The 26,692-nt window shown below is 40.4% G+C and overlaps 2 protein-coding genes across 5 annotated transcripts in view; one reads left to right on the top strand and one right to left on the bottom strand.

Moving 5' to 3' along the window:
- Positions 1-3,901: 3,901 nt before the first annotated feature.
- On the bottom strand, positions 3,902-10,495 carry LSM5 (LSM5 homolog, U6 small nuclear RNA and mRNA degradation associated). The gene is made up of 5 exons (XM_083822180.1): positions 10,338-10,495; positions 9,268-9,363; positions 9,013-9,040; positions 8,275-8,347; positions 3,902-6,530 (listed from the first exon to the last, which is right to left on the bottom strand). Exons 1-5 carry the CDS (start codon positions 10,381-10,383, stop codon positions 6,498-6,500), a joined length of 276 nt encoding a protein of 91 aa, XP_083678306.1. The 5' UTR covers positions 10,384-10,495; the 3' UTR covers positions 3,902-6,497.
- Positions 10,496-12,749: 2,254 nt separating this feature from the next.
- Positions 12,750-26,692, top strand: part of AVL9 (AVL9 cell migration associated) — a 42,862-nt gene continuing 28,919 nt past the window's right edge. Inside the window, exon 1 of one of the 4 annotated variants that reach the window (XM_083822177.1) lies at positions 12,750-13,010. In XM_083822177.1, coding sequence (XP_083678303.1) covers positions 12,927-13,010 — 84 coding nt within the window. In that variant the 5' untranslated portion in view covers positions 12,750-12,926. Of the gene's footprint in view, positions 13,011-13,049; positions 13,343-16,209; positions 16,234-26,692 lie in introns of those variants that run through there. The other 3 variants (XM_083822178.1, XM_083822175.1, XM_083822176.1) reach the window with 3 other exon arrangements.

Raw genomic sequence — 26,692 nt, 5'->3', positions numbered from 1 at the left:
CTCTGGACTCATTCTCACAGGTCCACATCTTTCTTGTGCCGGGGGCTCCAGACCTGGATGCAGTACTCCAGGTCCAGGTGGGGCCTCACAAGGGCAGAGCAGAAATGAACAATCACCTCCCTCAACTGTTGGTCACACCTCTTTTGATGTAGCCCAGGACGCAGTTGGCCTTCTGGGCTTCTCCACACACTGCTGGCTAACGTTGAGCCTTTCATCCACCAGAACTCCCAAACTCTCTCCATGGGGCTGCCCTCAATAAGTTCTTCTCCCAGTCTGTACTCATGTCTGGGACTGCCCCAACCCAGGTGCAGCACCTTGCACTTGTTGAGCCTTATGCAGTTCACATGGGCCCACTTCTCCAGCTCGTCCAGGTCCCTTTGAATGCATCTCTTCCTTCTGTTGTACTTACTGCACCACTCAGCTTGGTGTCATCTGCAAACTTGCTGAGGGTGCACTCAATCCCATCGTCTAGGTCATTGATGAAGATATTGAAAAACAACAATCCCAAGACAGACTCCTGAGAGACACCGCTCGTCACCAGCCTCCACCCAGACATGGAACCATTGACTACCACTCTCTGGGTGCAGCCATCGAGCCAATTCCTTAGCAACTGGGTGGTCCACCCTTCAAATCCATATCTTTCCGATTTAGATATTAACGTGTCATATGGGACATGTCAAAAGCCTTACACAAGTCCAAACAGATGACATCAGTCTTCTTCCCTTGTCAACTGATGCAGTCACTCCATCATAGGAGGCCACCAGACTGGTCAGGCGCAATTTGTCCTTGAGGAAGCCATACTGGCTGTCTCTGATCACGTTCTTGTCTTGCATGTGCCTTAACATTGCCTCCAGGAGGATCTGTTCCATAATCTTTCCAGGCACAGAGGGGAGGCTCACCAGTCTGTAGTTTCCCAGGTATTCCTTTCTACCCTTTTGAAAAATGGGAGTGATTTTTCCCTTTTTTCAGTCACTTGGGACTTCACCTGACTGCCAGGAGTTTTCAAATATGATGGAGAGTGGCTTGGTGACCGCATTAGCCAATTCCCTGAGGACTCTGGGATGCATGGCATCAGGCCCCATAAATTTGTACCTGTTCAGTTTCATCAGGAGGTCCCGAACTTGCTCTTTGCTTACAGTGGGAGGGACTCTGCTCCCTCAGCTCCCACCTAGAGGTTTGGAGACTCGAGAGATGTGGGAAGCCTCACCACTAGTGAAGACCGAGGGAAAGAAGTTAAGTACCTCTACTCTCTCCTCATCTGTTGTTACCAGCTCTCCATCTTCATTTGTCAGAGGTGCTACACTCTCCTTAGTCTTTCTTCTGTGGCTGATGTACCCGTAGAGCCCCTTCTTGTTATCCTTTGCATCATTTGCCAAGTTTAGTTCTGTCAGTGCTTTGGCTTTCCTGATCCCATCCCTGCACGTCCGGACAGTATTTCTGTACTCTTACCAGGGCACATGGCCCTGTTTCCACCATCTGTGCATTTCCTTCTTTTGCCTATGTTTGACCAGCAGGTCCTTGTTCAGCCATGCCAGTTTCCGACCTTTCCTGCTTGATTTATTACATACGGGAATATAGACCTCTTGAGCTCCAAAGGAAAATATCTTTAAAGTGTTGCCAGCTCTGATCAGATCCTCTGTCCCTAAGGACCATGTCCCATGGGATCTCATCCACTAATTCTTTGAACAGCTGGAAGTTGGCTCTTCTGAAGTTCAGGGTCCTGACTTTGCTCTTAGCTAGGCCATATCCCTCAAGATCACAAACTCAGCCACGGCACGATCACTGCAACCCAGGCTTCCTCCAACCTTAACCTCTTTAATGAGCTCTTCACAGTGGTGAGCACCAGGTCCAGTAATGCCGCTCTGGCTGGTTTGTTTAGTACTTCAGACTACACAAGATCCTATTTCATTACAGCCATACCATTAGCATAACCTGCACCAACCCATTTAAATCAACAGATTTCTCAGGCATAAAAAAGTAGAATACGACAACAGTTAAACCATGTCTTAAAATTTACAACTGACTTCTGCTACTGATAATAGCACTGTAACAAAAAATGTTCTTTATGAACTTGAGAGGCTGAAAGAAACCAGCAGTTACGAGCACGGATTCAGTAACGTAACTAACAGTACAATTTCCAGATCAAAGATTCAGCTTCCTGGTAAAATGATCAAATTTGTTCTTGTTTTCAGATGACAACTAATCAGAACACTGCTTAAGTTATAGTATAAAAACTTATTGCCAGATTCTCAATTTAATTAAATATGTTCTGCTGAAGTCAATAGCACCAAACACACCACCAAATAAAATATTTTTTTCTATTGAAAACATCTTGAAAATTTCTCCTAATTGTTTATACATATTCTTCATTTTTATCAAGGACCTCTCAACACTGAACCATATTTGGACACATTTTCTTATAAAGCATTTTTTACTTAATGTTAGATTTAAAAAAGGGGCAACTGATAAATTTCCATAGCTACTCACAATAATTAATAAGTATACATTTGTTCCAATCATTTATGTACAAAGACTATCAAATCTTAAAAAGAAAAGGAAAATAAAAATAGATACATCTACCTACTAATGTAGGAAACTACAGACAAATCTCAGAAGATGACCAAAGGTGTAGAAGATAGGCTAAGGTACAAAAATAAGAAAACATGAGTTCTACAGGAAAAAAAAAAAAGAGAGAGCAGCCCACAACATTGGCAAAGAACTTTTTATCTGTATTTTTTTTTAAGTGAATAATTCCTCATCCAATGTGTTATTCCATCATGAAACATTGTCAGGGATGTAATGGAAGCCAAAAGATTAAATGAGTTTAAAGTCACCTGAATTCTAGAGCATACACCAACACTACTGTTACAGAAAGTATCTGCATCATGTTGAACAGCAAGCAACTATGCGCATGGATCAACACCTTTAACTTTTATCCTGTTGTAGGGTAACGTCAAAAAGTCAGTCATGCAAGGAAATAAGATTACAGCACTTTGCAAGACCCACATATGACCTGACAGCTTTTCACAGTGTAATCTTACGGTCTACACATCCCATCTGGGCTCCAAAAAGTTCTGAGGTGGACTACTGCCCGTATTCAGTACTCAGCTGATCTAAGAACATATGATAAGCTTCATTTATTTGCTTTTACCAATGCTCCACATATCTTTAAATAATTATCAAAGTATTAAACTATAAAGGTTTTTACTTATTAAAGTATAAAGGCTGGCCATACAAAATCTTCCTTCAGATGAATCTTTCAGTTTGTTTTAGATCTCATGCAAGAGCAGAGATCAAGCCTGCTTAACCACTGAAATCAGTGCCAATTTTTCAATGAACAGCATTAGAAATTGTCCTCGAGCATCCTTCAGGAAGCAAGTATTTCTTTCCTCAAAACGTTTCTTTTTAGCATGTTAATAATGCTGCACCACAGACTTTCACTCACAGTCATACATCCTTCCTTAGACTCTTAGGCAACTTAATACTTTAAAACCACAACATCATTGTACTTGATATAGCTTTTCCACTCTAAAGTTTGACGACAGAGAAAAGTTGCAAGTACTTTAAAAAAATAACTTGCTTGTTCTTGCTAAAGAAATAAAAAGATGAAGCGTTATTAAGGACTACAGCAAGCCTGTAAGTATCCATAAAGCTATGAATTGTATGATTTGTTAACATCACTATTTGAACACAGGCACGCAAAATATTCATCAGTTGAATTCTGAAGCCTATAGCTGAAGTGATAGGCAATTCCCCCAAGGATAAAATGTACACCAAAAACCACCAGTAAGCCAGGAAACTCTTTAACTTTCATAGAGTAAAGAACAATGCATCTTTTAAATAAATAAATGGGGAAACCCCGAATAGCCATAGTGAAAACACTAAACATTTAGGGCTTTAATTTCTTTTAGTTTCTTTTTATGTTTATTGTTTAATCAGGACAGAGAAACATGGAACATTTGCAACAGCAATATTCAGGTCAGTTTAAGATCTTGGTATCGCTGAAATATAGGTCAGCAAAAACTAAAGATGTGGGTACAGCACTTTAGGACTAATTTATGTTCATACATACACATATACACACTTCCCAACTCCCTATAGCTATTTTAACTATGTCTGCAACTAAACTGAAATAGAAGGCAGAAACCATGCCCATACTAAGACAGCCATGTAGCAAAACTGAAGGTAGCTGCAATCAGTGCTGTCTTAAAGATGGGAAAAAAAGTGCTGAAAGGAACCATAGCTATGCTTGTTGTAAGCAAAAAGTTATTTTAACCAAATGACCTTCCCTTAATTTAATCTTTAAGCATCATTAAGTTTTACATATTCTTAAAGCCTAAGATACTATTTTTTAACAACCTACTTGCAGTTCCAACCTAACTGGCATTCTGGAGAATGCCAGTGTCCAAAACTTCTACAGGACAATGGAGTATCAACACATTAAAAACTAGGTTTCTAGACAAGTTAAGAAAAACACTCATTTATTCAAACTGAAAAATCTTACTTGCTCTTTCAAAACAACAGGCTACGGGAATATTGAATGCAAAGCAAAGCAGATTAGTCTGGAATACTCTGAATTTTCTGCTTGACATTACAAATCTTTCTTTTCATATTGTAAATCATTAAGAGCATGCGGACAGTAAAGAAACTGTCTTTAGAGTGATGTCTGCAGACATCAAAAATCTCCTAGGTAGACATCTTCATTGTGACAAGTCTTCTCACTTCCTCTGAAGGGAATGAACGAACAACCATGGGAGGAATTGAAGCAACAGAAAATTATTCCAAAGATAAAACCCTGAGAGCATAAAATACTTGTGCTGTCTGAATAAAACCCCCAGAAGAAACAGAATAGTTTACCTTTCCCTTTGAAAAGTTGCTTTTTCTCTCTCAAGCATGAAAACACTCTTCAATTCAAGAATGTTTGCAAAATAGTGACTGAAGTGCATACAGTGAAATATGTAGAGAAACTTACTTCAAAAAGTACTGCACCTCGTAGAAATCTTTTAAGTGCACCAATGAAAAGACTCAATTTATCTCTAGGAAATAACAAAACTAACAGATGATATCCCAATCAAATGAAAGGGTTTTTGTTTTTTAAAAGATGTTTTATTTATATATTTTAAAAAGGCTGGAGGAATTAGTGGGAACAGAAACGAAAAACCAGGGAGTCACTGGTATAGATTGCAGTGTCTAGATTCACTGGTGACAACAGCAGATCATGTGTTCAGAGCAAGTTGGTCTGAATGTAGCATGTTCCCTGGGCAAAGGGAGAGCCTCTTTCCCCTTTAAAAGGCTAATGCAAAAAGTTATCAATGTATTTCAAGCTAAGATTCAGCTTTCAGAAGGCAGTTTTACTGTCATATAAAGCAAGGGAAAAGGATTTTGCCGCCTCCTGCTCCTGAATCCCTTCCTTCAACTCTTCTTTCCACTTCTTGTGATGGGAAAGCAATGCACTTCCTGCCTCTGGGAGGTTCATACTCTACATATGTTATACCCTACTATTTCAACAGCAGGCACCAGCAGTTCTCCTCCAAAGAGATTTAAACATAGGAATCAGTTGAATAGTGTATTATGAAAGTATAAGCTGCACTGAACATTATTTAGAATCAGGTTCTCCACCCTAGTGATAAAACAAATACATCATTGCTTTACTTTATAGAAATTCTCATGAAGTTGTAGTTACCCCCACTATCTGTCAATGTTTAGATCACAGGTGAACAGAATCAACCAAGACTGTTTAAAATGACTACTCTGAACTACGCAAGCAGGCATAGACAGCTCCTAGTTTAATTAAGCATACACAGCACCACTTAGTGGTGAAGATGAAGTCTCCGCTGCCACGAATAAAAAAGTTTTAGCAGTCTTTTTTTCCTGAACATTAAATCTGGCCTGTCTGTTCTTATTTGCCAAAGGCCACTACAGTGCCTTTAAGGAAGAACATCTACCAAGCCAAGGAAGGCCAAGACTGCTGAACCTCAAAGACAGCAAAACCAAAGTCTGCTGAGTATCAAATAGATGCATCCACTTCGCAAAAGTTCCCAGAGTTCTACAGCATTCTGCCACATGGTTTCTGGTGACACAACCTGAAGCAGGGTTGAAACGAGATTTTTTGGCCTGTACTCCAATGAAGAGCAACACCCGTGTTTTACATAGGCTTGTGCCACAAATGAATGGAACAGATACAGAAAAACTACAGGCTGACAGCAACTGACACAATTTTGAAAAATAATTCTCAAAGTCATGCACTTTGGTAACAAAATACAATACTTAACAAAAAAAAGCCTTTTATTCAGAACAAGTTAGTACGTCTTTACAAGAAAGTCATGATTTCAACTTACGAAGTCAGCATTAGCAACGCACCTTTCCTGAAGAGGAAATATTTGTCTTTTATCAAATGTCAAGTGATACAAATAAAAAAAAATAAATCACCCATACCCCCAAAAAGCTCTATTTAGATTATACATAACATGTCTTCATAGATGACAACTGTATTAAATTTATACTTCAGGTCCTTCTCCTCCAGGAACCAGCTATAAAAGAACAAGAATTTTGTGTTAGTGCCATGGATCCAAGTTCTACAAATCCATATGTGACAGTTCTTCCTTTAAAAGACTTTAGCAAATGGAGTCTTCATGGTAGACCACAAAAGTGGTTTATAGATTCATTATTATCTTCCCCTCTCAAAAGAGGAAGCCAGTTACTGCCAAATAGGGACATGTCAAAAAAAGTCAAAAATACAAGGTATGTTTAACACTAAACACGAAAGGAGTTCCTAGATAATGTATGGTATGTTTTTTAATTTAGTTCAGTTGAAGAAGATGATTGTCTTGAAATGCTACAGTTCATTTTTAAAATAACAAAGAACATGCTTCCTTTCAAGAAGTATTTCTCTGATTGCCAATTCTCCTCCAGACTTCTGCTATACTGGGAAGTTGGTTTTCCTCTTCCCAGCTTTTATTGCTAATCAAAGCTTGAAAAACTTGTAAAGAGCTTGAACCCTTCTACAGACAGCGTGAAATAAGTCAGCATAGCAATTTCCCGTGAATAAAGAACTCAATAGAAGAGGAAATTCATAAGGAAAAATATGAATAAAGGGTATGGTAAAGGGAAAAAAAGTCTAACACTCATTTTACTTGTATTTTCTTAATAACTAGCTGAGCCCTTCTAAAATACAAAGACCTTTGGTGCTTTGGGGACAGAAGTAAGAAGCTTAAAGTACCGTTTTCTTGAGGGAAGATTTGCCCTCAAAAGAGGCACAAGACCCCTAACACAGAAATATGTTTGGATCTTGCTGAATACGTGCACACTAAGAATCACAAGCTTCTGCTTCAAGGGCAATATAACACCAGATCAACTGGTTGGTAATTATTCCACCCCATACAAGAAGTCAGAATATGCACAGCACTTTAAGGATGCAGAACAATAACAATTTTTAAGTCTTTTTTTACTTTGAAATTAAGATAGCATCTGCTCAGACACAGTAAGAAGGAGTGAGGCAGGTAAGACAACAATATGGATATTATTCCCCACTCACACAGAGCAAACAGACTCAAGTCAGTCTTCCTCTTCTCTGCCCTCAAAATTAGGAATGCCCTCATGTAAGAAGTCCAGATTTGATAGTTATCAATGCATGTAAGCAAAAACAACACTGAGTTTGCTTCTGTCGTAAAGTATCTATGAAGCTGCAGAATTCAGTTAGTGATGCATAATCACAGTATTCCTATTTTAGTACTGATTTACACATACCAGCAAGTGATGAACGAAAAACAGCACTTCTGATTTGGTATAGTCCAACAACCCTCCAGATTATTTTTTTTCCAGAGCGTATTAAGGTACAGCTCTCTGCGCATCACATGGTATCACAATGGCCAACTGAGTTAGCAAGCTTTTAAGTATCTGAACTGCTGCAAACATGTTACCTTACACATAAAATAATGGATGAGATGTTGATGTATCCCACGCTACATACTTATGGAGGTAAACACTCATGATTTAGAAGTCACTGTGGTAAACAGCTTGTTCCAAAGCTAAAGTGATCCCACAACAAGAGACCAGAAAAGAATTGACCAAAATAAAATTATGGTCATGCTCCTCTTTCTATGCATTTTGAACTGTAAAATGTACAAAGTACAACAACATGATCACTTCTCCATCATCATTCATATACACAAATGCTCTGGAAGCTACCTTAAGTAGCTCAAGTAGTTGATTTCAACCATTGATGAACAGGAACAGAAAAGAGACGCATGCAGCCTTTTTACAATGACAACTTACCATTGTTATGTTATTTCCATTTAGCAAAATCTGGTCTAGTTTTGTGATTCTTCTACCCTCAGGTGTAATCTCACTGAAATAACATCAGAAAAAGTAAACAAGAGAACATTGTTAAGAGTGACTACAGTTTTGATTAGAGTAACGACACAAATCTATGTATTAAGATGACATTTGCTGGACGTAACAAATAAGTTATTTGCTCTTCAGTGTTATCTTGATACATTGACCACTGAGATAGAGAAAGCTACCAGACAACTAAACAGATCTGTTGAACTTCTCTGCTCAGCACAAAAACATACAGTTCTACCCTCTAAACCTTGGCAATTTCTTCAATACCACTGATACTCAAAATAGGTTTCAGATAGCAACACTGCATGACAAACTAAAAAAATACTTAATCCTTATGTCTGCTAACTTTTAAAATCTTTAGACATTAAGGAAATGCAAAAACAAACAAGCAAATAAACTGCTAGAGACATCAACACAGAACCTATGCTAAATTAATACTACAAATTAGGAACTTGATTAGAAGCGTTCACTGAGATAAATCATGCAAAAACTGCTCTATGACATAGTTGTACTGAAAAGATCACCCTCTACAGTTCAACTCTGAGATATAAACTACTCAGTTTACAAATCTTCATGAAGTATGAACACTCAGTTCACAGATCTTATACCATATTTTTTCCTCAGGAAACCGAAGTTTTAATAGCAACAAGATGCAAAAATAACACTTACAATTCTGTAACATCTTCTAACACCATATCTGAAAGTCCAGTTTCAAGGAAAATAAAGCACAAATTTTTTAAGTCAACATACTTAGTTATTTTCATTTTACACTACACTATAAATTTGAATCCAGAAAATAAAAAAATCAGAATACACTTAATCCATACAGAAGGGTTCTACCCAACAAACTCAATACTCCCAAAGACAATAAATGAATTGAGCTTAAGCATAAAGCTGATGGTTTTAAACATATGCAAAGGATACTGACAAAATCATCAAATCCTAGAAGCGTTCCAACAATTTCTTTATCACTCTTCATCACGATATGAATGCGAGAGCCTATACATTTATCCACAAGTTCTGCAAATTAAAAAAGAGAGGTGCAAGAAGTTATTTTAAGCGCACTTTTAAGACAAAAATCCTACCATCATGATGGCTGAAAGGTAATTCGCAGGGACACTAATAAAAAATATTCACATACACAAAAATACATATAAAATGAAAAAAAAAAAGCTATTTCCTTGCACATGTTACTATTATTGCATAAATAAATTTTTAAGTTGATATACTGGAATAGTGCATATACATTCACATTAGTGAAGACGCATTATTGTTACTAGTGTATATTTAACTAGTTCCTAGAATCATTGAATCATTAAGGTTGGAAAAGACCTCCAAGCTCACCTGGTCCAACCATACCCCTACCACCAATGTCACCCACTAAACCATGTCCCTCAGCACCACGTCCAACCTTTCCTTGAACACCCCCAGAGACGGTGACTCCACCACCTACCTGGCCAACCCGTTCCAATGCCTGGCTGCTCTTTCTGAGAAGAAATGTCTCCTCATTTCTAAACTGCACTTCCCCTGGCACAGCTTGAGGCCGTTCCCTCTAGTCCCATCACTAGTTACCTGTGAGAAGAGGCTGACCCCCAGCTCCCCACACCTTCCTTTCAGGTAGCTGTAGAGAGCAATCAGATCTCCCCCGAGCCTCCTCTTCTCCAGACTAAACAACCCCAGTTCCCTCAGCTGCTCCTCACAGGACTTGTGCTCCAGGCCCTTCACCAGCCTCGTAGCTCTTCTCTGGACATGCTCCAAGGCCTCCATGTCCTTCTGTAGTGAGGGGCCCGAAGCCGATCGCAGCCCTCGAGGCGCCCTCCCGCCAACCGCTCCCGCCCCATTCAAACCTCCCGCCCGGCAGCCCGCGAGCAGCCCCCGCCTCCCCGTCGAGGGCAGGAGAGCCGCCCCCGCCACTACCCGCCGGCTGGCAGCCGGCACGGAGCGGCAGCCCGAGGGCAGCACCGCGGCAGCGACATGGCGGCGGCCGCGCTCACCGAGTGGCAGGAGCTGCGACGGGTTGGTGGTGGCGTTGGCCGCCATCTTGCCGCCAGGCCTGGCCAATCGCTGCCGGCCTCCCGCGCGGAAGTGCAGGGCCCTCTCGGGGAGGCCGCCCTCTTGGGGCCGGCCAGCAGACGTGAGCAGCTGCCCGCAGAGCCATCGTTCGCGGCCCCAAAACTCGTTGTTGTTCTAATTGGTGTTTGTCCTAATTAGCCCGGTGGTAACGCGCTTCTGTGCCTTCGTTCACCGTAAGGGAGGCGGATGGCGCTTCACGTTGAGGTGATTTTTTTCCTCACACGTTTCACAAAGTGAAAAAGATCGCTTCGATTTTCATTCTCTTGTTTAATCACAGAATCATAATTAATGGGTATTTCCCCCTATTTTTACATTCATAAGGCTTCTACCTTTGTAAATGCTACCTAGATTCTTAAATTTTGAGACAGTCATCGTATCTCTGTCCAGTTGTTACTTTCCTTGTCATTTCTCTCTGTTTATTTTACAGAAGTTTCCAAGCAGGAAATCCTAATCCCACCCAGTGCCATAATCACTGCCATGTACAATTCCTTTTTCCTAACATTAAAAAAAAAAAAAAGCCTCCAAACAGGAAGTGAGATTGCAATCAGCAAGAAATTAGTTACAAGCCTCAATCCCAAATCAATGATTCATTTATGCTTTTCTCACACAGAAATTTGAAAATATTTATTTTTTTAGTCGCAAGCTCGTCTCCACAAATTCACAATTTCTTCCTTCAGGAAGCTGGGCTATACCTAACAAGTAACAGTGGATCTCCCAGCTGCCACAGGCACTGCCCAGGCCTGATGCTACTTCTAGACATAAAACCCACTGCCTGTGTAAACTTTATCCACCTCAAAAAGCTGACGACTCCTCGTTACTGTTGTGAAATTCAGAAATTCAGATTTCAATCAAATTCTGATTATTGTGCTAATGTTATAATAGCTGGCGGTTGTAAAGTAAATATTACCAAGTGAAAAGAACTATATATATGGTTGAGTTTCTATTGATGTTTGTTAGAAATGCATTTCTAAGAGCTTTTGTTTCACTGCAGTTCTCTCTTCCTATTTTTTTTTTTCATAAATACACACTGTGAGCTGTGAAAAAGACATCAGTTTTCCTGAAACAAGCTGATGTTTTCAGTCCAACATTTAACATTTTTATGGCCTTGGTGAGAAAGAAAATTTCAAGCAGTGGAAAAAAAAAATCTAATAATATATTCAGAGAAGCAATAAGCCATGATTACTCAGCAGTATCATTGAGATGCCTCTAGAATGCAAAATCCATAGCTGTGAGAGTGATGCCAGACTGCCCTTTCTTCAATGAACCAAGTAGGAGCTATAAGTACCCCCATGCATCTTTTTTGGTATATCTCATTGCTGCAGGAGATAACGGCTAGTATTTAATACTTTTTTTTTTTTTTTTAAGTATACTAAACATCATGAAAATAAGTTACAGAATAAAACCCAGTAAGAAATCATTTGCTTGCCAATGCTGAATTGTTCCTTGTAGCTTATCCTTTGTTCCCTAAAGTATATATTTTATATAATGGAACTGCTATTGAAGCTGAGGAACAATACATAATTACACACTTTATTGTTATAATTTGAGCCTCTGGGTATTGTGTTAGTGATGAGATATTATTTGAGCACTATTCTTTTATAGTTCCTTCAAAAAGGATATCTTCCTCTGATTTCCACAGAGAATCTTAATTACTAAGGGCACGATCTCTAGCGAACGCCGTCGGTTTGAATAAACAGAGCTGAATCATAAGAAAGGTTAATGAGGGAGTACGGCCTGGGTGCAGTGAAATAAATTTCTCATTTTTCTCTCACACTGCATTTGCGTGTGCTCCTGGACAAGTCTTTGAACTATCTCCCTCGGGATCTAGCAATAAATGTTTAGCAGCAGGACAGTTCTGATAGCAGAAACGTCCCTTTTGCTCATTTCCAACCTTCAGCAACTGAGCTGACCTAGGCGGATTAAAACCTGCTCAGCCACCATTTCGCCCTGCCCTTAATCTGCACGGGTTCAACTCGAAACGACGGAGGCCAAGGATATACCGCGCTCTGCACTTTCAAGGGGTCTTTGAGAAAAAAAAAATAACAATACAGAGAGGAGCTGGTCGCTGCTGGGACCTCACCGGCAGGCGACTTGGGGGCTCCTCAGAGAGGCGACTGAGAGGAGAGACGAGCCAGAGAGAAGTATCGGGAGCCAGAGAAAGGCTGGGCTCTGCGAGAGATTTTCTTAACTTTTAATACACTGAAATAAAATTTTAATAAAGTGAAATTTTAATGAAATGAAGCATTTTCTCCTTAGCGCCTTCGAGGAAGCCGGTGGGCTCTGTAGGGCCGCCTCCTGATGCAGGGCGGCGCCCGCTCCCTCCCGCCGCCCGGGGGCGGCCATGGCGCGGGGGGCCGAGGGCGGCGCCGCTCCGCCTTCCCCGGCCGGGCGCTACGGAAGCGAAGGCGGCAAGGGCCGGGTCCCCGTCCCTGCCGGCCCCAGGGAGCCGGGAGGCGGAGCGGAGAGCCCGGCCGGGCGGCAGCCTCCGGGGCAGCCATCGCCGGAGCTCCATGGAGAAGCGCGGCGCCCCGCCGCCGCGGGGCCCGGTGCTACACATCGTGGTGGTGGGCTTCCACCACAAGAAGGGCTGTCAGGTGAGGGGGCGCGGGTGCCGCCCGCTTCGCCGCTGCCTTCAGCCTTTTGGGGTCGGGTTTTGGGGTCGTTCTTCAGCCTCGGGGCCGTTAGCGCTGGGTGAGCTGGCTGCGTGACTCTGCTTAATGCCCGAGCCAGGCGTGGGGCAGGGTGAGGGCCGGCAAGGGGAAGTCCTACAGCTCGCCCCACACACACCCCACACCCCCCCATACACGCCCCACACCGCCCCGAAATCCCCACCGCCGCCCCAGGAGGCCCAGAGGAACGGGGCCGGGCGCGGGGCGGCCCCCGGAGGGCAGGGCGTTGTAGGGCCACCCGGCCACTTGGCCTGCAGGTAGGGGCTTCCACCTGCTTTTTAAATTATTTTTATTATTTTTAATTCTAAATAGTTTCACTGATTTCATGTAAAGGCTCGGAGGGGGGTTCGAATTTTGATATCTACTGGAAAATATACCTGTTTAATGCATTGTCAGGCATCTAAAAGGAAAAAAAAAAGTTCCCTACCTTCTCTTCCTGGCAGTCCAGGCTTGTGATACCATTTTGAGCTGTTAGAGGAAAAAAATTCTATATAAACAAACTTCTGTATAAACCTGACGTGCCCGGGTTACAGATCCCTACTTGATTTAAATAAGCTTTTTGTCTCTTCACCATTTTTCTTAAATATTTGACTGCTTCATCTGAAAAGTTAGGTAGAAAAATTTTAAGTCAGGTAGAAGAATGCTCTATATTTCATGTTTATTTTATGCTCTTGATTATTTTTTTTTTCATTATTTGTTTTCTGAAACAAAAAATCTTAGCAGGAAGGTGTTTTTTTTTGGGGGGTGGGGTTCATGTATATAGAATTGTATTTCAGACTAAATAACAGGTATTCAAACACTTTTTAAATGTTATATTAAGAAATCTGGTGTTTAAACTTCTAGAGTCATTACGTATTTTATGACGGGACAGCCAGCGTTTTATGGCTCTGGAAGCCTGAATAAATCCTGCACTCTGCTTAGGAAAGTAGTGGTATGTTAAGAAATTTACATAACTTTAAGATGATGAATAACTGTTCTCGTCATGTGGCTGCTGGTTTGTTTTTTAAATGTGGTTAAGTTCCAAGGTAACTTTGAACACTTAGACTTTCAATTTCTTAAGTGACAAATAACCCTTGAAATCAGGTTTGTTACCAGCTAAGTCTCCAAACATAGCTGCTTTGTTATTAGCACAGCAGATAGAGAGGATGGTGGACTTGACTTGCTGAGAGTTGGCGAGCCTAGCAGCCTTTCTCCTAAGCAGATAGCATATGAAGTGGCAGCCAGCATTGTTGGAGTGACCGAAAATGAATTTTGTATCTTGAGCTTCTGACTTACATTAGTAAATGTTAATCTGAATCTATTTAACATATATAAATGTATTATTTCCCCTTCTATTTCCATCCCCTTTCTTTTTTCTCATTAGCTAAGCCTTAAAGATTGTATTTCAGTGTTTCGGTGGGTATGGCTCCCCACTAGGATTTTTCTTGTGGGTTTCTTGAAGGGTGTTTTTTGAAATGGTTTGATACATTTCAGTTGTTGGAGAACCAAATGATCTGGTTAAGATAGCACTGCTACAGCAACATGTTTCAGCATTCCTCGAAGCTCTTTTGAAAGTGAGAGAGGGCAGACCAGTCTTTTTCTTGGAGCATTCTGTCTTTACAAAACTTGCAAAAATTATTGCACATTATTCTACGTGCTGGTTGTTGTCTGAGAATTTGTTTTAACGTGAAGTCATTTTGTACAAGGTACCAAAGGGTTAAATTAGTGTTCGTTAATGCTTCAGTAAATTAAACAAGCTCAGGATAGTAACATGTAAAACAAATGATCATACCACAGAGCCTGAAGCTTAAGTGCAATAAATCTGTTTTTTTGAGAGTCTGCATGGTTTTGTAATGCATCCTTTCTTCTCAGGGCACCCAGAGGTTGTTTGCATGTGGATGTTTGCAGGATCAGTTTCTAGATATAATTAGATTGTTTTAGCTGCAAGGTTTACAATATTTATCAAGTCACTTCCTTGTCATAGACTGTTAAGAGTTGAACATTAGTTGGGGGTCTGTAGGAGGAAGCATGTTTATGCCCACGTCTTGTTGGCTGGTTAAGAAAAAAACCAAAACAACATAGGTTGGAGACAAAAGTACATGTGGCTTTTGTTGCTTCTGTTTTTCTTCTGGAGTCTGTATTTCTTTTCTTGTAATATTATGCGGCGTTGGTGTAACAGCAAACCCATAAATTGATAACACTGAATTTTACCATGATGCCAGTAAAAAGCTTTTAGAGCTAAGTTTTCAGGTGTTGTCAAAAAATGGATGGGAAGATCTTTGAGCCAAAGTCATTTTTGAAAACTATTTCAAGAAATTAATTGGAGAATTTGCAGAGGAAGATAGCTGGGGAAGGGGAAGCTGGCACAGGGGTAAGAACCGCAGCAATGTAAAGAAAATTGTTAGGACCACAAACAGCCAAACTTTGTGAAGGAAATCCAACTGCAGCAGTCCTCAGTCACCTAAACATAAAAAGAAGTGGGTGAGGGAGGTCAGTATGCAGAAAGGGAGATTTATTTTTTTGAATCATGCAGAGTATCTTCAAACAAATCCTTTGTCTCCATTTCCAGTAGTAGTAATGATATCAAGTATGAAAGTAAAGATGGGATGAGGAAGCAAAGGCTAAGTTCTGTTGGGTTGATTGAAGGAATTGGATCACTTGTTTCAGAACTTAGGAAGAACTGATCCAAGGAACTGGAGCCCTAAGAGCAAGACTTAAAGATATGCTACCTCTGACTTAGCAGATTTGTTACTGAAATACAGAAAGCGTGTCCTAAAAGAAGGGGAGGCAGGGAGCTGCGCAGCTATACCCTGATGAGCTTCATCAGTAGTATGCAAGGCTCTAGAGAATTTGCAGAGGAAAGAATTTAATTAACAGTATGAAAATAAGTGGAATGAGCCCTATGTGGATTCACTAAAGATAGATCGTGGCTAGCTGACCCGCATCTTTTATAAGAATTAGTGGTTGAATGAATTACTTTTCTCTGTAAAAGAAATATAGAAGATTTAGTCTCCCTGGAATTTGATAACGTATCACACAAAATAAATCATTTTTTTAAGGTGGAGATGCTGGAGAATTAGTACAAGAGCTAGAACTTGTGTAAGGATCAGTATGAAGAAGAGGAAGCAGCAACAGATTTGTGTCAGAAGAGGAACTGCTGATGTGAAAGGTGCTTGCAAGTGGTGTTTCTCAAGACCGACTTTGGGGCGTCATGAGTGGCCGTGGCAGCATGTACACAGTAAAATCTAACAGTGATGACCAAACTTGAGAAATTGTGCAAGAACTGGATGATGTTGAGTGCTGGCATGATAGAAATGGGGTGATACGAAAGCATGCAGAAGGAATGAATAATAACTATGTATGCTTGGGAATTAACATTAGGAGACTTCAAGAAGAGGAAAGAAAACTGCATATGATCAAGGATAAGCCACAAAAGTGAGATGATTTGGAAGAACGGTTACAACGATATAGTTCTGTAATGTATTAATTATTATACATCAATAAATGCATTCTGATGCGTCTTTCAGAAGAATGAATTCTGATTCTGTCACTTCCAGGAATGGATGTGATAGTCCTTGGGCAGTCTGTTTTAGAGAAGGGTGATTTAGAGGAGCCTGGCAGGGTAGGCTGATGGAAACAGTTTTTGAGGCTGTAGTGTGATGAACGGTTTCAGCTGTCTCTCACCTACCAGCATGTTCTCCCCTTTCCACCTCTCCCAGCTGCAAAGGAGAGGCAGTTCTGTGGTGAACTGAAACGGGGAACTGAGGTGACAAAAAAGTAAACTTCATTTTGGTAGCTCATATATGTTCTGTTTGGTTCACTGATCTGTTTAGAGTTTGCATCTGCAGAAGGCAGCTATGCTGGCACAAGAGAAGACTAAGGTAGGGGTGAAAAAAGTGTCTCTTGAAAGTAGCGGTCTGAGACTTCTTTTTTTAGTTGTCATGTTTGCTAATGATGTTTGAGGTATTCATTGAACCACCGCATTACACACTGCCATATTCCAAGACCATGTCAGAAAGTGGAAAAATAAGGAGGAAAAAATAACTGCTTGATCTGAAAGACAGCGTTGGCACAAGAACAAATGGATGAGAACTGTCTGTGGACGCATTATAGATTGGATATGAGAAACTACTAATGGTAAAAAGCAAAGTTAGAAAGCAACTTTCAAATGAGAGTAATTCAGACTGTACTTCATGAGTTTAAAACAGAGATCATACAGCTCTCCTGCCTGTAATAACAGCAACTCAACTTTTTTTTTTTTTTTCTGAGAAGGCTCCTTTCAGTTTTATGTTTCCATTTGTGTTCTCTCAACAGTTTTACCAATAAATGCATGTAGAGTTAGGTGTTTTGACAGGTTTCTTGATCACAGTTGTTTTCATCAGCTGACTCCCCCTCTGACAATGTCTTTGGGAATGAGGGGGATAGAAATACAAATGTGGTGTAAAGCTGGTGTGCATCTAGGTGTATAGCTTAAAAATGAGTATTTTAACTCTGGCATTTTAGATTCTCTGCATGCAATTGCCTGTAATAATGGAAGTAATTAGATTCTGATGCATTCTTAGACAAGTGCTGTTCTGGTTAGACTTTGATCGTCTGAAGTGTACAACTGTACCTGTTGTTCAATTTAAAGCTAAGTATAAGAAAAGATTAAGCTATACAGCAAATCATTTTATGTGCACTTTGGAAGTATATAGGGACATACTTTTTCTTGCACAGACTTGAAAAAAATCCATTTACATTTGTTTACAAAAAGCGAAATTCAAAGGATCAGTCCATTTCTGTGTGCCTTTTGATTCATAGCGTGAGTGTGATGATGGTTGTCCTGTGTGCTCTTTTCTGTTAGGCTGTGGGTCCTTTTTCCATGTGAAGTAGCATTATGTAAGGAAAAAGTTAAGACTTGCTGTGCTTATGTTGTTCGGTCTGAAGACAGTTTCCCATGTAGTTGTTAAAAACTTAGAGATGCTGCTCACTGTGAAGATGGCTTTATGCTGTGTGAAAGTAACATGCTGCTTTTTCAAAGTAGAAAGTATATATAGATATATATATTTTAAGGAGTTTTCTCTAGCAAAGTATTGAGTAAGCTTTCAGGGAAGTTGTATGCTTATGTCTGTTTATGCTAGCAGGTCCCTAACCTGCTTATTTGCTCCTATTAGCTATTGAATTATGTTGTGATAGCAATGAAATACTCAAAAAAAAAATGCTGTTTGATCTCTCTCTTTGTCAAAGAGACGATGGAGTTATAGCAGTGTGCTTATGGAAGGGGAGGAGAAGCTTGGCTGGAAAGCAGATCCATATAGTATTTGACATGCTCTCAACCAGCCCATTAAGGAAAGGAATGATAATTTGCTTGAAGCATGCATTGTGATGAGTTTCTTTCCTTTGAACGTACAGGCTGACTTTACGGGAACCTCTGTAAGTGCTTAAATAAAATAGCAGAAATCTTGAAATATGCAGAGATCTTGGGTAGTATTCATTCAATCATGATCTTCATTCATCTGAAGTGAAATGACTAAAACAATAAATAGTCAAAAAAAAGTTGCTTTTTTGATACCTGTTTGGTATCAAAGGAGAGGAGTGGCCTAAATAGAAATGAATAGCAAGCATAGCCCTTCATCATATGTAGTTGCTTATCATGTCCATTAATGGAAAACATACTATTTTAATTTGGTAGCAGTGTCTATAAGCTTCTCTTGTACAGGATACAAGTTAATGGAGCCCTGTGGAGGAAAATTTCGCTTGTTTTAAACAAACTCTGGATATCGATTCACTGTGATCCCACAAAAAAGTGCTAACCATAATTATTTCTTTTCTACTTAGATTTTTATGCCTTACAAGGCTCTAACCGAATAGTAGCTAGTTCTTGATTAGATCAGTTTGTTTAGTTGCTCTACTATTTTATCTAAAAAAAAACAGGGAAAATGAAATTCTTTAAAGATACAGTAAAAAGAAATGGAATGCTAAAAACATTCATGCAAGTGAATAATTAAATCCAGTGCCAGAAATTGTGAAATCAGTAACTAGGCGAAAAAAAAAAAAGTTTACAGGCATAACGTGTCTGATTTTAGATTAAATTCCTAATTTGTCTGCTCAGGTCATCGTTTTTCCTTCTCTCAGCTCCTCACTGCCTAAAACATATCCTTCCTTTGTGTGAATAATACACTTTCTAGTTATAAGAACACAGAGTTCAGGTTAAAGAAAAAAGCAAATATGTTTGCTTGTCTCAATAGTTTATTCTATGCCATAGTAAGCTAGAATGTCTCAAGAGGATTTACAGAAAAAGCCACACAGACAGAAGTGGTTCCACAGTATTTTGTTGTTGGCTTCATACTGTCTCAGCTGTAATAGCTGCACCCCACAATAATGTAATGCTTCTTAGACCTTGCAATAGAGGGTTTGCTGCTAATGTAGACCTGGGAGAAGTACTTTCAGGATATTACATTCCTTACTTAATTGGGAATGCTCTGCATAGTTCTCTGATGAAAAAATTGCTTTTAATGACCTGTGAAATTTGAATGTAAACAGAGGTAAATGTGGGGAAATGAGTTGTGTGAGAGAAATTCTTAAAATTGGTCGTTTGGGCATAAACTGGTTATAGAAGAGCCAGCCACAGAAACAGTGTAAGCTGTTTCGGATTATCTGTAGCTGGTTGGTGCATTAGTTACTGCAGCAGGTTTCTGGTCCAGATCACTGGCTCTTGGTTAGTTCGTGTAGGGTTGTAAGATGTGGATCTCAGGGCTGTTTGTGCTGCTTTTCTGGAGCTGCTGATACTGAATTTCATGGTAGTTTTCAGGAGCTGAAGTGGTAAGTGGCTATTGATTTCAGAGCAAATAAAGAAGGGTCTTCTTTCAGAATCGTATAATGGTTCCTCTCATTACAGATGAAAGATAAAGAACTTGATTTACCTTTACACTTGGCTTTTAATTTTTGAAAGCAACAAATAGTGTGAAATTTGTATTTGTCATATGATAGAGGTCTTTTGCAAAAATCTAATCTGAACAGAGATTGACTGGTAGAAGCATATTGTGTTGAAAAATGGATGTAGAGGTAGATGATCACTTTGTTTTTTGAATGAATCATGAGGATTCTCTACCGAAGATCCTGTGTGCTAACATCCTCAGGCAATTTGAGCTCTCTGTATCTGAGTTTTATTTACATATAGCAAGGCAGAAAGATAAGACTGACAGTGTGGGAAGGCTTAAAATATGATGACTACTCCAAAAAAATAATTTTTTGAAATAAAATTAAAGTGAGAACTGATTCTCTGAAGAGAGGGGAAAAAAATGATTTCAGCAAAGCTGGAAAAACTTACAAGAAGGTTACACAGGAGTTGCTGTTAGCCCATTGACTTGTTCTTGAGGATTACATGGTCCCTTTGCTACTCCACTACCTGATCTGGCATAAGAAACCTGACCTTCCATTTGTGCTATGAGGCTTTGAGGCTGTTACATCTGTGTGAACTCAGGCTCTGACCGTGCCAGTGGTCAAGCCTGTAATCTCACTCGCTTGTTTATGAAGCAGTGGGACAAAGCCAGGCTTTTCTTCACGCAGTGTCCTGAGCCGTCTGCCGGTCACTTCTGTCCTTGTACAGTGAGTGGACGTTGCCTGGGGTATGTTCCAAGGTGCTTGAATGTATGGCAAATTGTTCTTACTTACTTAAACAGTGAAATTTCTGTGTTCGGGGGTGTGTGTGCACATTGCAGGGAAAGTACCATGTGTGTCTTTGACTGAGCAGCATGTTACAGTCACTTTTGTTTGCTTGGTATCCTTGTTCTGGAGAATAAGTAGGTCAACATTAGCTGCTATTTTCTGTATGGCATTTCAAAATTAGTATCACAGACTTAGCAGTGGACTATCATAAATACAGAAGTGCATATTGTCTTGGAATCCCAAAGTTTGTCTGAAGGACCTTTAAAATGTTTTTGAGTATTTTAACTTTTTCATGTAAACATGATGTCTACTTTTTCCTAAGTATCGTGCAACTTGCATGTCTAAGTATGTTTCTTTGTCGACTGTGCTTGAAGATCAGTCCTCCTGCCTTGACTGATTGCGTATTCTATTCCTAGCATACAAATAAATTTTAAGATCAATGATGAAACAACTGATACAAAATTTTTAGAAAAGGTCCTGAATATGTTTTGATATTTTAGAGGAAGAATGCACTTTAAGAGGTCTTACCTTCTTGAATTATGTATGTTCTCATCCTGTAATTTGAGAGTTTCAAGTACTTTAGCTACAGAAGATAATTCTTGTTGAGATCTGCAGAAATCGGCACATACAGTGTCCTGATCAGTCAGTGCACATGGCCTATTTTTATTTGTACCTGGAGAGCAGCTGAGAGCTAAGGAGATTGTCTTCAATCAGAGTTTTTGCAAGTTATACTTGAATTTGTTTGCAAACTTAGGAGTTGTCTAAGGAATGAGCGAGTTAAGCCTACTGTTTCTATGAACTGCTTGGAGCACTGCCTGTGTTTTCAGGTCTTTGCGTTCTCTATTGTAGCACATTTCCAAGGGGGAAACACTGAAGTCAGTCTTTCAAGTAGGTTCCACATACAGCATTTCTGGATGCATCTTTCTGTTCTTTAGTGAAGGGAACGCTTCTAACCTGTCTCAGTTTGTCTGCTGCCTTTCTTCCAAAACTCTGCTTTATTGGAGAATTGCTTCTTTTTTCTTTTTTGATCTCTTCCAACCCAGCAGTTACTGTGCTGTGCCTGATAGATTTGCTTGATGCTGTCTTTAACAGTGTAAGTGCAGTGTATGCCCTGTCTTTAAAGTCCTTGTGTCTTTTGTTTGGGGGTGGGGGGGGAGTGCAGTAGGCAGATATTATGCAATAGGTAATCTTCTCTAGTGATTAAATAAGAGCCTTTTAGAGGAACAACGGAAAAATACCTGGAAAAGGATCTAGGCTGGAATCTACTCAAAGGGTTTTGTTCCCAGCTCTATTGACGATAACCTGTAAACATGAACACAACTCCTTTGTTTCTGCTCCCTGCTTGTAATAATAGTATTTAAACACTTTAACGGAGTGTTATGAGCATGCCATCTCTTACTGGTGTTAATAGCAATAGAATCAAGTATTAAATTTAGCCTATAAACTTTTGAACATTAAATGGAAATATATAGATGAGTTTATGTTCAACACGTAGAAATTCTAACAGAAGCTTTTAGCTTTTATTAGAAAGGCTACTCAAATTTGCACGGAATGTTAATCATTTTAAGTACACAATGCATTGCTAAGTACACTGTAATTGGTATCTGACGCTTCACTTCTGTAAACAATACCACAGATTCTAATCTCTTATGTAGCATTAATGGTGGGTTCCACTCTTTGCATGTCTATGTAATCTGTGTATTTAGTATTTTGTGGTGTTCAAGAAAAATTCCCAGGTATGGTGGATTTTTTTTTTGTTTGTTTGTTTCTTTGCTTAGTTTTTCAAGCTTTAAAGAGATCTGTGCTTTGATATTCTTGCAATTGTTTCTTTGAAGTCCCACACAGGAAATAAAGCATTTCATCCAAGGGCTCTATACTGAGTATTTTCTCCATTGTTGCCCTGATGTGAGTTGAGAAGATTCCTAAATACTTCTTGGCGTTTATATAACACCTGCCATCGTCATCATCATTAGCTTTCATCTTCTGATCTGTCTGTTCTCCGTACATGTCACGACATCCTAGCAGTTACATAAATGGCACTCTGCCAGGAATCTTGACTTCTCTGTGGAATAAATGAATGAATGCTAAATTGGTAAACGGTGTCTTTCTGTACCTCTGTGGCACCTCATATCTGTTTCACAGTGCTTTCAAATAATAGTAGCTTGGCCTCTCGGCACTTTTACAAGGTTGTTAATGTAATTTTTATAATAGTTCCCTGTCCTAATACTACCGTATTATGTGGTTTGTGTATAATTTTGGTAATCCATCTCACAGTGTGTATGTGGTGCCGAAGTATTATGCCTAGGCAGGCACATTGCTTGTAAAAGCTCTCTCAAAGTTGTGCATACAAAAATTGAAGGCAAGTTGTTTGCCCGCTATAACATTCTGGGGAATAGGGTACGGGGCTGCCTGGTTCATTAGGATTCCCTAGAGCAGAGCATGTTCTGTGCTTCATGGTGTTGCAGTGTTTCTGTACCTTCTCAGCCTTGTGCTTGGCAAGGAGGTGAATTTGTCCACACTCAGGTTTAAACTGAGTGCTGAAACTCGTAAGTAAGGAGCATGCTAACTAAGAGCTGTTCTGCGCCCATCAGACGTCCTGTGGTAAAGAACCCAAATGCTTGTTGGCTCATACAACAGGGTGATCACTCACTTGGAAAGCATGGGTTCAGCAGCATGTGCCCTATGAATTAGATCCAATGTCTGCTTCCACACTGAAGAGGATGTGTGCTTTGAAGCATGCCGACAGTACTGGTCCCCCCATTTTGCCACTGGGAACCAGGGCATGCAGCAGAGCTGAGGAAGGGATGCACATCTGGGTCTCGGGTGATGGGAGGAGGGAGTTGCCACCAGCCTGTGGAGCTGGGGACATCCTTTCAGAGTCGATGGGTGCAGCTGGTTGTGTGGGTGGAAAACTGGCTGCTGCTGACCCTGCTGTAAACCAGCTGCTGCACTGGGCAGAGGTAGCTGAGGAATACAGCTGTGTGTTACCGTTTTGTTTCAGTAAGGGAGCTGCCTTCTCGGGTACCTTGTACCTGTCACCAACAATATGAAGTTTAACAAGAGCAAGTGCTGGGTTCTGCACCTGGGACGGGGCAACCTTGGATGTGCATATGGGCCAGAGGAGGGGAGGCTGGAGAGCAACCCTGTGGAAAGGGATCTGGGGGTTTTGGTCAACAGAGAGTTGAATGTGAGCTAGCAGTGTGCCCTGGCAGCCAAAAGGGCCAGCCTTGTCCTGGGGTGCATCAGGCACAGCATTGCTAGTCATGCATTGCTGCTCACAGCAGGCTGAGGAGAGGCCTCATGGCGGCCTGCAGCTCCCTCACAAGGGGAGCGGAGGGGCAGGCGCTGAGCTCTGCTCTCTGGGGACAGTGACAGGACCCGAGGGAACAGCATGGAGTTGTGACAGGGGAGGGTCAGGCTGGGTGTCAGGGAAAGGTTCTTCACTGAGAAGGTGTTCAGGAACTGGGACAGGCTCCCCAGGGCAGTGGTCAAAGCAGCAAGCCTGTCAGAGTTCAAACCCTGTGAGTGTTGTCCAAATGCTTCTTGATTTTGGGGTGGTCCTATGTGGAGCTAGTTGAGTTGGGCTCAGTGGTCCTTATAGGTACCTTCCAACTCAGGAGATTCTGTGATTTCATGATCATCCTAAAAGGTCATCCTGTATGAATTGTAACTTATTTTCTATAAGACCACAAAGACTTTTCTGGAGGACACAGAGCTCCCTAGAAAGTCCCCTGGGCTGAAATGGCTGCAGTAATATTATGCACCTCTTCGGAGGAGCATGAGTACTAAGGTTTCCATTTTTGTTTTTTCTGTTTATGTTTCAAGAGCCCTATAGTAAAAATTGTACTAACCTAGTTAGTTTTTGAAGCAAACGTAGATGGTTTTCTTGTGCACACGTAGCACTACAAATGGTGTCTTGGAGCTTGTGTTGCTCTATAGCTTTGTGATGGGGGAACATGAAGAAGTTTTAGGAACTGGAAGGATAGAAAACACAGTGCCCTATCTCTTTCTGATATATAGATTTCCCTTCGCTGTTTCCATGTGTGTGTGTAGAATACTCTTTTCAGATATGTGTATACATAAATATATGAATATGTTGTTAGAGGTCATTATATCTCTGTATTTTAATATTACAGCAGAGGTGGTATTGTTTTACAGGTTGTCTAATCAGCCTGTAGATCTTGATCTGTTGGTTCTGTCATACATATGAGGAAAATTTGTCATTTAAATCTGGCTAAATTGTGATTTAAGTTGTTCTCAATGCTGAAAGACAAACTATGTGCTTAAGAGTTTTGTTTGGCTGAATGGTGCAGTTGTTATGGTGACTCAGATAAAATCATTGGTGTACTGGTTTTCTCTGTCTGTGCTAGAATTAAGATATCAGAAAAACTTCCTTCAAAAATCCCAGCTTTCAAATACTGGCTTATTTGAAATGAGGGATCAATTTTCATGTGTCATTTTAATTTGTTGTTTTGTTGTGTGTGGTTGTTTGTTTGTTTTTGTCGCTCCTGGTTAGTAGTATCCTCAATATTCAACATCCTTTTACTTTTCTTATTCTTTTTCTGCTTAAGTGAGATCTGAAGAGCTGGTATCCTAGACATGAATTGAAATTATTTATGACTGTAATTAGTGTTTTTGCCAGTCTCCTTCTCTTCATATGAAACAGTTGTTCTACCTGTTGATGCAGTACAAGCAATGGAGAGATCATCAAAGCAATTTTTTTCCTAGAATGGAGTAGGTTCACTCACTGTAAATTAAGTTCTGCAACTCAGTAAAAGCTTTTTTTTCATTTAATCTTTGTTTCCTTTTTTCATTTTGTACTGCCATTTAAAATAATTAAGGTTTTTGAAGAGAGCTGAACTTAAATCTTCTCCTTGTTGAACTAATGGAAGAACTTGACAGAATCACCAAATGGTCGAGGTTGGCAGGGACCTCTGAAGATCATCTAGTCCAACCCCCCGCCAAGCAGGATCACCTAGAGCACATTGTGCAGCATGGCATCCAGGCGGGTTTTGAGTATCTCCAGAGAAGGAGACCCCACAACCTCTCTGGGCAACCTGTGCCAGTGCTCACAGTAAAGAATTGCCCTCTCATATTGAGCTGGAACTTCCTGTGCTTCGGTTTGTGCCTGTTGCCTCTCGTCCTGTCGCTGGGCACTACTGAAAAGAGACTGGCTCCATCCTCTCCACACCCTTCCCTCAGATATCTATATGCATTGATGAGATCTCCCCTCAGTCTTCTCTTTTCCAGGCTAAACAGGTACAGCTCTCTCAGCCTGTCCTTGTACAACAGGTGCTGCAGTCCCAGGATACCATTGGCCTTCTTGGCCACAAGGGCACATTGCTGACTCATGCAACATGAAAACTTATTAGGGACCATGATTTCCTTATTTGTAGCCTGAAGAGAGATCTTTCAAAATACCTCCTTTGAAGAGGAGAACACATATTGTGACAGTAAAGTAGGAAGGGTTAACTTGTAAATGGAGTAGCTCAAACATGGAACAGCAGACTGACTGGAGAGCATGGGAAGTCTGTATTTGTAGTGACTTACCAGCGTTTTGAGTTATTGCTGATTAATGTTCACTGAGGATATAACTGATGCTGTAATTGCTAACACTTGAGAACACTTTTGCAGAGAGGGAAAACAGCCTGACCTGGATATAAAATTCACTGAAAATCAGTGGAGGCTACCTCTCTAATGTATGGGTGTAATAGTAGTAATAACAGTAACAGTAGTGTAATAACATGCAGTTATGTTTTGGAAATTCCTCTTTTATCCAAGTCCTTTTTTAACCTCCCCTCTGATTGTGTACTCATAATCTAGTACAAGACAACATCAATGCATTTGTGCAAAGAAAAACTCATCTTAGTTTCTAAACATAAGAACAGAAATACAATTTTCCTTCCCTGCATTCATCTATTATTACTGTGAATAATGCGAGATAGCAAATGTCTAGTGAATTTAAAGAGGGGGAACCAAAA

The sequence above is a fragment of the Anser anser genome, assembly GCF_964211835.1.
Source record: "Anser anser genome assembly, chromosome: 2".
NCBI classification, from domain to species: domain Eukaryota; kingdom Metazoa; phylum Chordata; class Aves; order Anseriformes; family Anatidae; genus Anser; species Anser anser.
This window is presented reverse-complemented; position numbering and strand designations above follow the sequence as displayed.

Bases quoted from the DNA above. Each gene is read 5' to 3' on its own strand.
- LSM5 (XM_083822180.1), bottom strand. From the start codon at position 10,383: ATGGCGGCCAACGCCACCACCAACCCGTCGCAGCTCCTGCCACTCG. The intron at 9,041-9,267 runs GTATCCTTTGCA...CTGGACTTTCAG, and splicing joins AGGATTTGATGATTTTGTCA to ATATGGTGTTAGAAGATGTT. The intron at 6,531-8,274 runs GTAAGTTGTCAT...GTTCTTTTATAG, and splicing joins ATGGAAATAACATAACAATG to CTGGTTCCTGGAGGAGAAGG.